General features: G+C 52.4%; 1 protein-coding gene across 5 annotated transcripts; it reads left to right on the top strand.

Annotated features, from left to right (window-relative positions):
- The first annotated feature begins 45 nt into the window (after positions 1 to 45).
- On the top strand, positions 46 to 11,204 carry Gucd1 (guanylyl cyclase domain containing 1). 5 transcript variants are annotated; one of them, NM_001347201.1, is made up of 6 exons: positions 46 to 158; positions 5,862 to 5,946; positions 6,732 to 6,897; positions 7,895 to 7,986; positions 8,185 to 8,426; positions 9,049 to 11,204. In NM_001347201.1, exons 2-6 carry the CDS (start codon positions 5,936 to 5,938, stop codon positions 9,138 to 9,140), a joined length of 603 nt encoding a protein of 200 aa, NP_001334130.1. In that variant the 5' UTR covers positions 46 to 158; positions 5,862 to 5,935; the 3' UTR covers positions 9,141 to 11,204. The 5 variants fall into 5 exon arrangements, with proteins under 5 accessions (NP_001334130.1, XP_006514097.2, XP_030101109.1 ...); XM_006514034.4 differs by having other exon boundaries at positions 137 to 277; XM_030245249.1 differs by lacking the exon at positions 46 to 158 and adding an exon at positions 189 to 277 and having other exon boundaries at positions 5,862 to 6,097; positions 9,049 to 11,196.
- The last annotated feature ends 282 nt before the right edge of the window (positions 11,205 to 11,486 follow it).

Below are 11,486 nucleotides of genomic sequence, written 5' to 3'. Positions count from 1 at the left end.
GCCTTGCGCAGGCCCCTCCCTTTCCTTTAAGCCTACTTGCCCTTCACTCTCACTTAGCCGGCTGGGGAAACCAGGGCTCTAGCACAATAGTTCCGGCACCGGAGAGGGCCCGGGGGACCGCCGGAAACACCAATCCTGGAGCCCAACAAGGGAACATGGTAACCCTGAGTACTGTAGTGGCGGATTGGGCGGGATCTGGGCTTGAGCCCAGTGCTCTGGGGAGACAGGAAGTGAGGCTTGGACTAGAGATTTAAGCTTTGGATCCGGCCACCGGCAGGTAAGGGACGCACTGAGCCCTGGGAACTCTCATTATTCCTTGTCTGGGTAAGAAGACCTAAAAGGAGTCGGGAAAGTGTTCCCTGGAGTCTCGATAAGGCACTGCGGAGAACCAGAGCTTCCATCTGAGGCTGCAGAAGAACAGACCTAGCGGAGGGAGAGCGTGGGGAGCCCACGTCGCTAGGGGAAGGGCTTTGGGGGCGGGGCTCGGGGAGGGGCGGGGCTCGGGGAGGGGGAGGGGCCCCCGGAGCGTTTCAGGGAAGGACCTACGGGTAGCGGGTTCTGGAAGGAGAAGTGGGGGTGGAAGGGAAGAGGCGTGGCTTATGGAAGGGGCGGGTTTCCAGCGCCCAGACCTGGAAGGGATTAGGCGTGGCTTGAGGCGGCCTAGCCACCGCCTACCCGGCTCTGAACCGCGGTGGCGGCGGCGGCGGCGGAGGCGGAGGAGGAGGAACTCTGCGCTCACTGGCCGCGCTCGCTGCCCAGCAGAAGTCGCCGCTGCAATCAGCTCCAGGCCGGGGCCATGGGCGCCCTGCGCCATCCGGGTCATGAGGACGGAGGCAGAGGCAGCGGGGCAGCCGCTCGAGCCCGGTCAGTGCCTCTCTTCAGGGCCTTGCCTTCAACCGGGGGAACGGAGGGGGACTCCGCCCTAGAGCCGGGCAGGGTCTGGCCGCGCGCGACCTTGGGTCGTCTGCGGCCTCAGCCCAGCCTGGAGCTTCTAGTGGGTCCTAGCTAGGTGGATATTCCTTCTCATCTCCTGTCCTCCACTTAGGGTCGTTCCTGAGTCTCCTGGGGCTTGAAGCCCAGGGAGTGCTGAGAGCCGTCAAGTGGAAAAGTCCAAGGGGCAAAAAGGCACAACCTTGTCCAGAATCGAATAGCCCTGCTTGAAGCACGTTGGGTGATCCTATTCCCCGGGGAACTGTGGAAAGCCTGAGGCCGAGAAAGAGGGGGAAAGAATGGCTTGAGAGCTCTCAGCAAAGGGGCGGGAAAGAGGGGGAAAAGAATGGCCTGGGAGCACCCAGCAAAGGGAACATCTTTTTCTCAGCGCTTTTTGTCTTGGTACTGTTTTGGTTACTCGCTTACTGGTTCCCTCTGCCCTGAGGAAACCCGAGCCCCTTTGCTTACTCACGAAGTGGGGACAGCGGGAAGTTATGGTGGAGCTTAACACACAAGAGTTGATATTAATAAACTGTAAACAGTTGAGGTGCCATCTCAGGGGAGGGGTCAAAGGTTATGGGACCCAAACCCTTTAGTGTCAGTTGGCATCACGTTCAGGGAGTGGTTCCTTCTGGTTGTAACCTGGAGGAGCTGAGCTTGGACCTGTACTGGGATTACATATTTACTTCTCCAGTTAGCCACCGCTGTGAACTTTGACTAGATCATTGCCCCTATCTTAGCCTCAGCAGATAATGGCTCACTTGTGTAGGGTGACTAAGAGGTAGATGCAGTGTTAAGGTGTTTATAGATAGCATAGAATTAATCTTCATAAATCCCAGTGAAGTAGGTGACCGCTGCTTTCAGTACCTTTTGAGGTGAGCAGACAGGCTGAGAGGGTTAAAGAACCAGGAAGAGCTGTCTGTCTGCTTTCTCTTGTGGCAACCAGACAGCTGAAGCTAGGTCAGGGCTTTCTCCAAAGCAGACCCTAGGTTTCAGGTAGAGGACTGTCTTGGCTTAAGGCATCAATATCCAAAGCAGTTTTGGGCTCTGAATGCCAAAGCTGTTATCAGGACAAACACCAAGGCTGCTTCTACCCTTATCACCTCGCCCCAGAAAGCATCTTCCCTGTGCTAAGCAAGATCAGGATAGTTAAGCAGGGATGTTTGCCTTGTGAGGCCTCAGGATGTAGGGCTTCTAAGGTTCAGTGAAAGAGGAGAGACACCGGAGTCTCTTAGGACCCTGAGGAGCAACTGTCCTATACCACAGTTTAGAGGGCATAGTTCAACTAATTAGAAGCAGAGCTCAGGCCACAGAGTAAGGAGGCAGCCTCCAACAGAGGGTTGTGATCTGGAGGCCTAGAACTGATGGGCACTTGTAGTGACAAGCAGATATTTCAAAGGGTAGACAGAGCTTTCAAAAACCAAAATCAACCCAAAACCTTTTCAGCAGTGTAAGTGGGGAGGCTAAGGAAGCCCTGGCCCTACATGCCCATGGCAGAAACACGAGTGAACACAGAGGATTTGGATATTAGAGATGAGAAAGCAACATTCCAGACCAAAGGTTAGATAAAAACAAAACCTGGCTAGCAATCAGCCTGAGTAGATCAGAGCCATTTACAGCCTCAGTAAGGGTTCTGAAAAGGGAAGACACCCATCTTGATAGAGCCACACCCTGCAGAGAGTTTTCCTCTGGCGTATTTTGAGAGAACTGTTTTAGCATATAAGTCCCTGGAGACCAAGGTTTATGTCACCTCAATAAGTGTGATTTTTTTTTCCATTCCTTTCTTTTTTTTTTTTTTTAATTTGTAGCACTAGGGATTGAACCTAGGTCTTAGACAGTGCTAGACAAGGGCTACACCCCAGCCTCAGGTGTAACAGTGAGTACTAAGCATCAGACACTAGGCCAGGAAACAGCTAACAAGACGAGCCAGTCCCCCGCTGTCTTCATCCATTCGTACAGCTGAGAAACTTATAAGCACTAGGAATTTATTTTCTCACAGTTCTGGGGGCTGAGAATTCTAAGACCAAGATGCTTGCAAGTTAAGTACAAGATCTATCCATTCCTTATAGATTCTCTCTAGATATGTCCACATGGCGGGGAGAGAGGAGAGGGGCAAATGATGAGTTCTCTAACAGCAGAGCACGAGAAAGATAAAGGAAAAAAAAGAGGCCCTATGGTTGTTAGCTTCCTAAGATTTACATTATCAAATTGTTTGTGTCTTGAGTGTTTTGTCTGCATGCAGGTGCTGAAAGAGAATGTCAGGATCCCCTGAAGTGGAGTGAACAGACAGCTAGCTCTAAGACGGGGTGGGTGCTTGGACCTGAACTATGCCTGGGTCCTTTGCAAAAGCTGAGCAAGCAGCAGCTATTAACTTTTAATTGTCAGCCTGATAGAATCTATGATCGTGTGGGAAAGCAGTCTCAGTCTCAGTAAGGGGCTGTTTAGCGCTGCCCATGAGGGATTTTCTTAATGGGTTAATTGAGCTGGGAAGACTCACCCCAATGTGGGTTGGGCCCCAGGCTGACTGATAAGGGGGAAGGACAGACGCGTGCATACTCTTTGCTGTCTATTCCTGATTTTGGAGATGATATGACTGGCTGTCTCCAACCAATGTGACATCTCAGAAATGACCCGTGTAAACCGGAATTGTGAGCTAAAATAAGCCCCTTCCCCCTAAGTTTGTCAGGAGCGGTCATCACTCCAGCTAGAAAGGAAGCTAAGGCAAAGCCTAGGTTAGTGTTTCCTGACCTTTTATAAGACCCAGACTCAGACAACTCACAACTGAGCAATTACTTCCTTCCCAGTTTCTTTCTTTTATCTATTTAGAGGTTTCTATCTTGTGTGCATGAGGGTTGTTTTGTTTTGTTTTGTTTTGTTTGCTTGTTGGTCTGACTGTATACCAATGTGTGCTCTCTGCTGTCAGAAGGCAAAAGAGGACATTGGAGATAGGGTTTGTGGTTGAGGTTGGGTTTGGAGTTTGTTGGGATAGTGGTAGGGGTGGGTAGTGGATTGGTGCTAATGTAAGGGTAAGGTTAAGTGTAGGGTGGGGGTAGTGTGCGTGTGTATGCATGTATGTGGAAGCCCAAGGCTGACTTCAGGTGTCTTCCTATATGTTGAGGCAGAGTCTCTTACTCAACCTTGAGTTTGCTGTTTCTCTTAGTCTACTTAGCCAGCTCGCTCTAGAGACTTCCTGCCTCCATCCGCTTGCTGGGATTACAGGGCGGTGCGTGCGGGTTCTGGGTGTCTGAACTTGGGTTATCCTGCTTGAGCTCTTTATCCACTGAGCCATCTGCCCATCCCAAGGACTCTAAGGACTAGAAACTAGAGACGAAATTCCTCTCCCTGCTGTGTGAAGTATCTGGATTTGGGAAGGGGACAGGCAAGATCAAATCTACAAGATGTTAAAAGGCCAAGGGCCTTGGAAAGACTTGGGCTTAGAGGTTCCTGGAGTAAAGACTAGATAAAAATCTACATTCTGTAACCTTAAGTGTGAACTCGGGTTTGAAAGATTACACAAGAGGGATGGGGAATGACCAGCCTAGGGTTAGGGAAAGCCCTAGAAACAGTGGCCTTTCAGCCAGTCCCTGAGGATATAGGAGAGCAGAAGGTTAAGACTCAAGACATCAGGCCTCTGGCTAGTGAATGGCCCTCTCCTGTGACACACACAGAGGGAGTGGTAGGAAAGGGACTGGCCTGGTAGGCTTTGTACAGAGCTGGTTACCTGGCCCAGGGGAAAACCTAGAAATCCACAAAGGGGAATTCTAGCTGACTGGATAGTCATGTGTCAATAAGTAACGTGGTGACCAGTATAAAGAAGTCCCTCCTGGTTTTTTAAACTCTGGATTTCCCTCTCCCTCCTGTGTGTGTGTGTGTGTGTGTGTGTGTGTGTGTGTGTGTGTGTGTGTGTGTGTGAGAGAGAGAGAGAGAGAGAGAGAGAGACCTTCTTCTCTAGCCAGACTAGCCTTATGCTCCTCCTGTCTCAGTCTCTCAAGCCTTGTGATTATAAATTTGTGCCACCATGCCCCAATAGACTGAACTTTGAGCATATTCATTCACGGGCTAAGCTCCCGCAGGCCACGTGTCAGCTTGTTCTACCTTCAGAGCCTCAGGAAATGCAATTTGCCTTTGCCCTCCATGTTATTTTCTCTGAGGCACACCCCATCGCTTTCCTAACCTAAGCTCTTGCTATGCCCTGCCATGTTACTGATCACTGCTGCAGCACGTGTGCCAGGCTCTTGGAAAAAACTGAAACTGGGAATAGCGAAACTCGACCCAGTGAGAGGAGAATAGTTGCTTAGCCCCTCCTGTAATCCATTGGTACCAGAATGCCTAGGTGTGGTCCTTTCTGCTCCGTTTCACAGCTCAGAATGGACAGGCTGAGAGGGTTGCCTAGGGACAGTGCTAGCTGGAGTTTGGAGGAACAGTCTACTTCCCTAGCCTGTGTGACACTTCCCTTCTCTCAGTCATGGGCTGCCCATTTGCTCACCCTGGGAACTTGAGCCAGGCAGACCTCCGGGGACACAGCTGAGAGGGGCAGCACGTTAGAAGAGTAAGGTCCCAGGGTGGGCATTAGCTTCTAGGGAGCCAAAAGCATGTGTGCAGAGACCTCCCCCCCACCCCAAGTGTGAGTGGTCACGGCAGTGGCTGATGCCGCCCAGAGTGGGCACTGGTGACCCGAAGGAAACTGGACATGCCGGGGCAGCAGCTAACACTACTTTGTTGTAAAGTGGGGACCAACGCCCAGGAAGATCCTGGGTAGGGCTTGCTGGCTGGTATGTAGGAGAACATGCTGGTGGTGTAAGAAGAGTGAGCTGTGAGAAGGCCCCTGAGATCCTAGAGAGTTTCCGTGCAGGCTATCGTGGTGCTTCTGTGGGGAGTGGCATTGGTGGGCACTGTGCAGAGTCTGCGAACTCATTCTCCTTTCTTGGCAGGGGACTTTGTGCAGCTGCCTGTGCCTATCATCCAGCAGCTATATCACTGGGACTGTGGCCTGGCCTGCTCCAGGATGGTGCTTCGGTGAGCGTCCACACCTGCTGTGCGTGGCTCAGGGATGAAACAGGAAGTAACCAGGATGGGAGCCAGCATCTATATGGATTGGCTTTGTTTGAACCCTTGAAGAGGCCCAGCTTCCATTCAGGCCCTGTCATATTTGAAATACGAACAAAGGGTGGGTCAGGCTGCCCAAGTGAGTTCACTCAGGTGATGCCTGGGAGCTTGGGGTGGACAAAGAAGTCCCAGGTGTTCAAGTTGAGTAGCTGGTGCATCTTCCACTCCTCGGATATCAGCCCACTGGGATACTGCATAAATATAAGGACCTTGATAGTTTGAGCCAGAAAGGACTGGTACCCTGTTACCTTCGGCAAGAGTTTTTAACTGGTTGTCTGGAGGCCCAGATCAGTTTTCCTTTGTGTATCATACATACTAGGGTTCTGGGAAAGCTAGATCTTAACAGAGTGTCTCGTGCCTGCAGTTTTGAAAACCACTCCATGATCCAAAGTGCTTCATCTCCGATATGCAGTCAGTGGGGCCAGAGAGAGCAGCAACTTCCCCAGGTTCACATAGTCCATAAGAGATGTAAAAACCAAGATCCAGGCCCTTCGCTCTGGGGGCCAGACAGCATTCCAGGCTGCCTGAGCCCTGAAAGCCTCAGGTTGTACTCCACTCCATGGGTCACTCCATGGGGGTTCATGATAAAGGATTAGAAGTGCAAGCAGTGACTGTGGCACTCATATGGGAGGAGGGAGTGGCTTGGTCTAGCTTTGCTTCGAGAACAAGCTAATCCCTTTGCCCCTTGCCCTCAGGTACCTGGGCCAGCTCGACGACGGGGAGTTTGAAAACGCCCTGCAGGAGCTGCAGCTGACCAGGAGCATCTGGACCATCGACCTGGCCTACCTGATGCGCCACTTTGGTGTGAGACACCGCTTCTGTACCCAGACTCTGGGTGTTGACAAGGGTTACAAAAACCAGGTGAGCAGCTGGCCACTGGGTGGGCGGTGGCAGACAGACAACAGACAGGTGGCCTTGAGGTCTGGCCTGTGTGGGGCATATACACGCTGAGTCCTGACTTCTGTCTGCCTTTCTGCATCTTTCTGCACTGTAGGGCAGGGCAGGTCGAAGGCAGCAGAGGACGCTGATCACGTGACTACTGTTGCCTTGTTTTCTTCCTTCTCATCAGGGTAATTGGCATTCTGGGAGAAGAACACGTTATTAGCTGTCTGTCTGCTTTTCTGCCTTCCTCTGTTTTCCTCTCTAGAAAACTAAAGCCATCGCAGTGGTGGTGCCAACACACCACTTTGTTCCGATCTCTCTCGTAAAGCCAGATCCAGGCTTACCTGCCCTTGAGGCGATCTTGGCCCCAGCGCCAAGGCTTGGCAGAGTAGTCTCTTCTGGCCTTGTTGGCAGAGCTGCTATCACATGGTGGCCAGTGGCAGTCAGCCTAATTCTTGTTTGAACCTTCCATGCCAGGTAAAGAAGGCTACTAAATCTTAAGACAGAAAAGGGGACCTGGGAACAGAATGTCTTTGGCCTGCCTCCTGGGTCTCTCTCTGGTCACACGAGGCCCCAGCACCAAGCAGAGTGTGTTCTGTGAATCACACTTGGCTACACTGGGCTGTGGCTGAGCCTTCCTGGCGGGGGTTAGGAGGACAGCCTTGCCCACCTTGCTCCTTTGCTTTAGGCTCCTGCTCCTCTCTACCAGAAAATGACCTGGTCAGTCCTTCTCTGGGAGCTACTCCAAATCTAACACTTCCTCATCTCTTGAGCATCTTCTTCATGCCCCTGTGTGGTCCTGTCCACTCCCCAGCCAGGGACAGACCTGGCTTTCTTTCTGGACATGCTGGGTAAAGCTGCCCGCCCATCGGTAGGGCTCCTGTATGTTCTTACTCCTATAAGACGGTATTTGTTTCATTTAAATGAAGTGTGCGCATCCAGGGTGGGTGACTGCAGGCTGTCCTTCTCTCTTCAGTCCTTCTACAGGAAGCACTTTGACACAGAGGAGACCCGAGTGAACCAGCTGTTTGCACAGGCCAAGGCCTGCAAGGTGCAAGTGGAGAAATGGTGAGCCTTCCCACCCCACTCTCCTGGTCATAGTGACAAGGCAGGACACGGCCACTTGCAGGGAGCTCAGGGCCGAAGGCAGACAAGCCAAGTCCTTACGTCTTGTCGCACTGGGGAGTGGGTGCAAACTGGGGACATTGGTCTGGGAGATGGGAACAAGGCCACACTGGCACCCCCTGACCTCCCTCCTGCCCACAGCACAGTGAGTGTGCAGGACATCCAAGTACACCTGGCGCAGGGCCATGTGGCCATTGTGTTGGTGAATTCCGGGGTGCTACACTGCGACCTGTGCTCCAGCCCTGTCAAGTACTGCTGCTTTACTCCCAGTGGCCACCGCTGCTTCTGCCGCACCCCCGACTACCAAGGCCACTTCATCGTCCTGCGTGGCTATAACAGGGCTACCGGCTGCATCTTCTATAACAACCCAGCCTATGCTGACCGTGAGTGCCAGGGGCAGGTGGGCCAGGGTGGCCGGTGTTCACTGTCCTCTATGCCCAGACCTTACAACTGTCCCCTAGGCCCAGATCTCATGGCTTTCTCCCTTTCAAGCTGGTATGGCCGATGTCTGTCTCCAAAGCCACTGCTCCTCCTGGGGTCATCAGGGCTTGCCCCTCAGGCCATGCAGACAAACCAGCTGCTGTCCTGGCCGCCAGCTACCTCTCCTCCCACACTACCACATTCTGTCTACTGCTCAGCTCCCCACCTTGATAACTTACGTTCCACGGGCCCATCTCCTGCAGAGCCTGGCTAGAAGTGTTTTAGACTGTCCACCGTCCTCACTGACTACCCTGGTCTGGAGGAGGACTTCTCTGAGCAGACCAGGACACATGTCCTGGAACACACTCTTTTCTTCCCTTCGGGCCTTGCTTTCTCTATCTGCTAACCTGGGAAGGAGTCAAAAGAAAGATTTACCTCGAGAAGGCCAGAATGGCCTAGCTCTCCCTAGGGGAGCTGAGAGGTGACAAGGCAGGTAGAACCCTGACCCCATCCATTCCCCCCGAGTACCAGCAGTGGGTATTTACCCCACCCACTGATCCGTCTCTGTTCTTCCCGCCCGGGCAGGGATGTGCAGCACCAGCATCAGTAACTTTGAGGAGGCCAGAACTAGCTACGGCACAGATGAGGACATCCTCTTTGTCTACCTGGACAGCTGACAGCAGGAGCCTGGCATGCCAGGTCCTCAGACCCTATGTTCTATCTCAGCCAGGCCCACTCAGGATGCCCATGCCCAGGGCAGCAGGCTTCTGGGGTTCAGAATTGTAGCCTCAGCCTGTTTGACAAAGGTCTTGGGAACTCTGTGACTGCTTTGCCCACCAGTGTCATCATGTCATTTGCCCTAAACACCTTGTAGTTGCTGAAGACAACTCAAGAGCATCTAAGGGGAGTATCTCTCACGACCCTAAATTCTGCCTCCAGCTGTGCCCAGTGAAAGACCTCAAGTCTGCCTCCAGCCATGCCCAAGGCAGGAACCCTGGAAGAGAAGCGCACATTTGGGAAGAGCACATGCAGATCCAGGCCTGTGGCTCGGCCCCGCTCAGCCCCATAGTGGGTGGCAGCAGTGCTCTCTCCTGCCTCCTGCGGACTCAGGTCTCTGGGGCTGCTCACTAGGCCTTGTAATCACACAGCACAAGCATACCTCACAGCCACCCTGAGGCTCTCTGACCCTGGGATGCTGAGGCCTTCTTAGCCTCTAGGTACAGTCTGTAGGATGGAAAGCTTTTAGGAGTGGGCAGGGCCGAATGGATGGGAGCGGAAGAGAATGTCTTAGGAACAAGGAGTTGACAAGAGACTCCCCAGAGAGTCCTTGCGTCCACAAGGCCTCCTGATACCAGCTTGGCTTCCCACAGCAAGCTCTAACTCTGAGAGCCTTTTGAGGATGGGTGCTAGAGGGCCCGTGCCCCTAAAACAGCAGGCAGCTTCCCCCCCACCCTGGTGTGCACACCAGGAGTGTTTGCACAGAATACTGGGTGTCTTCTGTCTTGAAGAAAGGCAGTGTCCCCGAGTCACACAGCACAGCAGGTAGCATCAACTAGAGCTAGTTAATGTGTGTTGTTTTGCTCTTGGGATCGAGACTTCAGTTTCCAATGTGTGGGGAGTCAGACCAGAATAGATACAGGTACTTTGAAACCACTAACCCTTCTTTACACGGGGCACATAGGCCAGTCCGAGTTCTTTCTTAACAAGATGGCTGTTCTGGCCTGGCCAGCAGTCTGCATGCTGAAGCTGCACCAAAGACAAGCGAATGGGTCATTTCTAAAGAGACCAGGGAGCCCACTCCTCATGGGCTCTCCGTGGTGAAGAACAAAGGGTACCCCAATGGCCTCTCACCATCACTGTCCTCCAGGGGCCTCGGACTTTTAGTACTCAAGGCATGATGTGGCAGTAGCTGCTTCCCCTACCACTAGCTGCCCCCTCATGGTCGTCTGGGGGACAGAGGTGGTCTGTGTTTACAAGGGCAGTCAAGTCCAGTCACCCATATTACTCATCAATGTTAGACGAAGCCTTGAGCTGAAGGAGGTGCTGTCGGCTAGGCCTCTACTCTGGGTTTCAGAGAGTAGTATTGGTTTCAGTCTGGTCTCATTTCCATTGCCTTAACGCTGGGTGGTCAGGGCCCCAAGGAACTCTGGATCTAAGCTCAGGAGTACACATAGCAGCTATGGGTATGGGTGTCCTCCTCTGGTGTAACTGTGAGACTAAGTGATAGGAAGAAGTAAAGCCTTCATAGCGAGTGGATGGGATGAGGTGTGGCACACATCCCCGGGAGTGCTCGTGGGAAGTGGCCTCCACAGAAGGTAGTCATCTTCATCCTCTAGGACATTTAAAACATGCTCAGTCCCTGGACCCAGATGATGGCTTCTCAGGGCAAGTCATAAGTTATCAGGTCCACTTGTCTGGAAGAATAACAAGAAAGCTGCTGCTTTCGAGATCACCCGCCAGAGGCGGGGCACGAGGCACACTGTGTTATACTGCATGAGCCATGAATTGGGCTAGAGGAAGCCTTGTCATCAGATACTGACCATAGCATGTGACACTCAGACTTCTCAGCTCCTGTGCATCCCAGTGTAGGCTCTGAGGCCACATGGAAACTCTAGATGGTTCTGATCACTCTAGCCACCGGAGGATGAAAGGGATCTTTTGCATAGCAGAGGATTTTATACACAAATATATTTTGTTTGTAATGAGCCATTCTCAATAAATATTCTCACCGTACAGTGGTAGCACCCTTTGTCTTGTCGTCATGAAAGCCCTATTAGCCTGCAGAGTTCCTGTCTCCCCAAATTGTTGGCTTGACTGCTTGGACCCAGGTCCTTGGAATGCTGTATCTAGTTTTAGCTGGGACTGGAATTTCATTTTCTGCCTTTGAGGCCTCAACCAGGCCTTGATGCTGGACAAGGCTAGGATAGACAGCACCTACACATTTCAGAACTCAGACCGGCTCTTGAAGAAGATGGGACACTTGGCTGAGTTGAGGGAGATAGTGTGTCTATAAGAAAAAAGCC

This window comes from Mus musculus, chromosome 10, assembly GCF_000001635.26.
Source record: "Mus musculus strain C57BL/6J chromosome 10, GRCm38.p6 C57BL/6J".
Classification (NCBI taxonomy): domain Eukaryota; kingdom Metazoa; phylum Chordata; class Mammalia; order Rodentia; family Muridae; genus Mus; species Mus musculus.
The sequence above is the reverse complement of the archived record's forward strand: the minus strand, read 5'-3'. Positions and strand labels throughout refer to the sequence as shown.

Excerpts from the sequence above, each read along its gene's own strand:
- Gucd1 (NM_175133.2), top strand. The coding sequence starts at position 822 with ATGAGGACGGAGGCAGAGGCAGCGGGGCAGCCGCTCGAGCCCG. Across the intron at positions 865-5,861 it reads GGGGCAGCCGCTCGAGCCCG|GGGACTTTGTGCAGCTGCCT; the intron begins GTCAGTGCCTCT and ends CTTTCTTGGCAG. Across the intron at positions 7,987-8,184 it reads AAGGTGCAAGTGGAGAAATG|CACAGTGAGTGTGCAGGACA; the intron begins GTGAGCCTTCCC and ends TCCTGCCCACAG.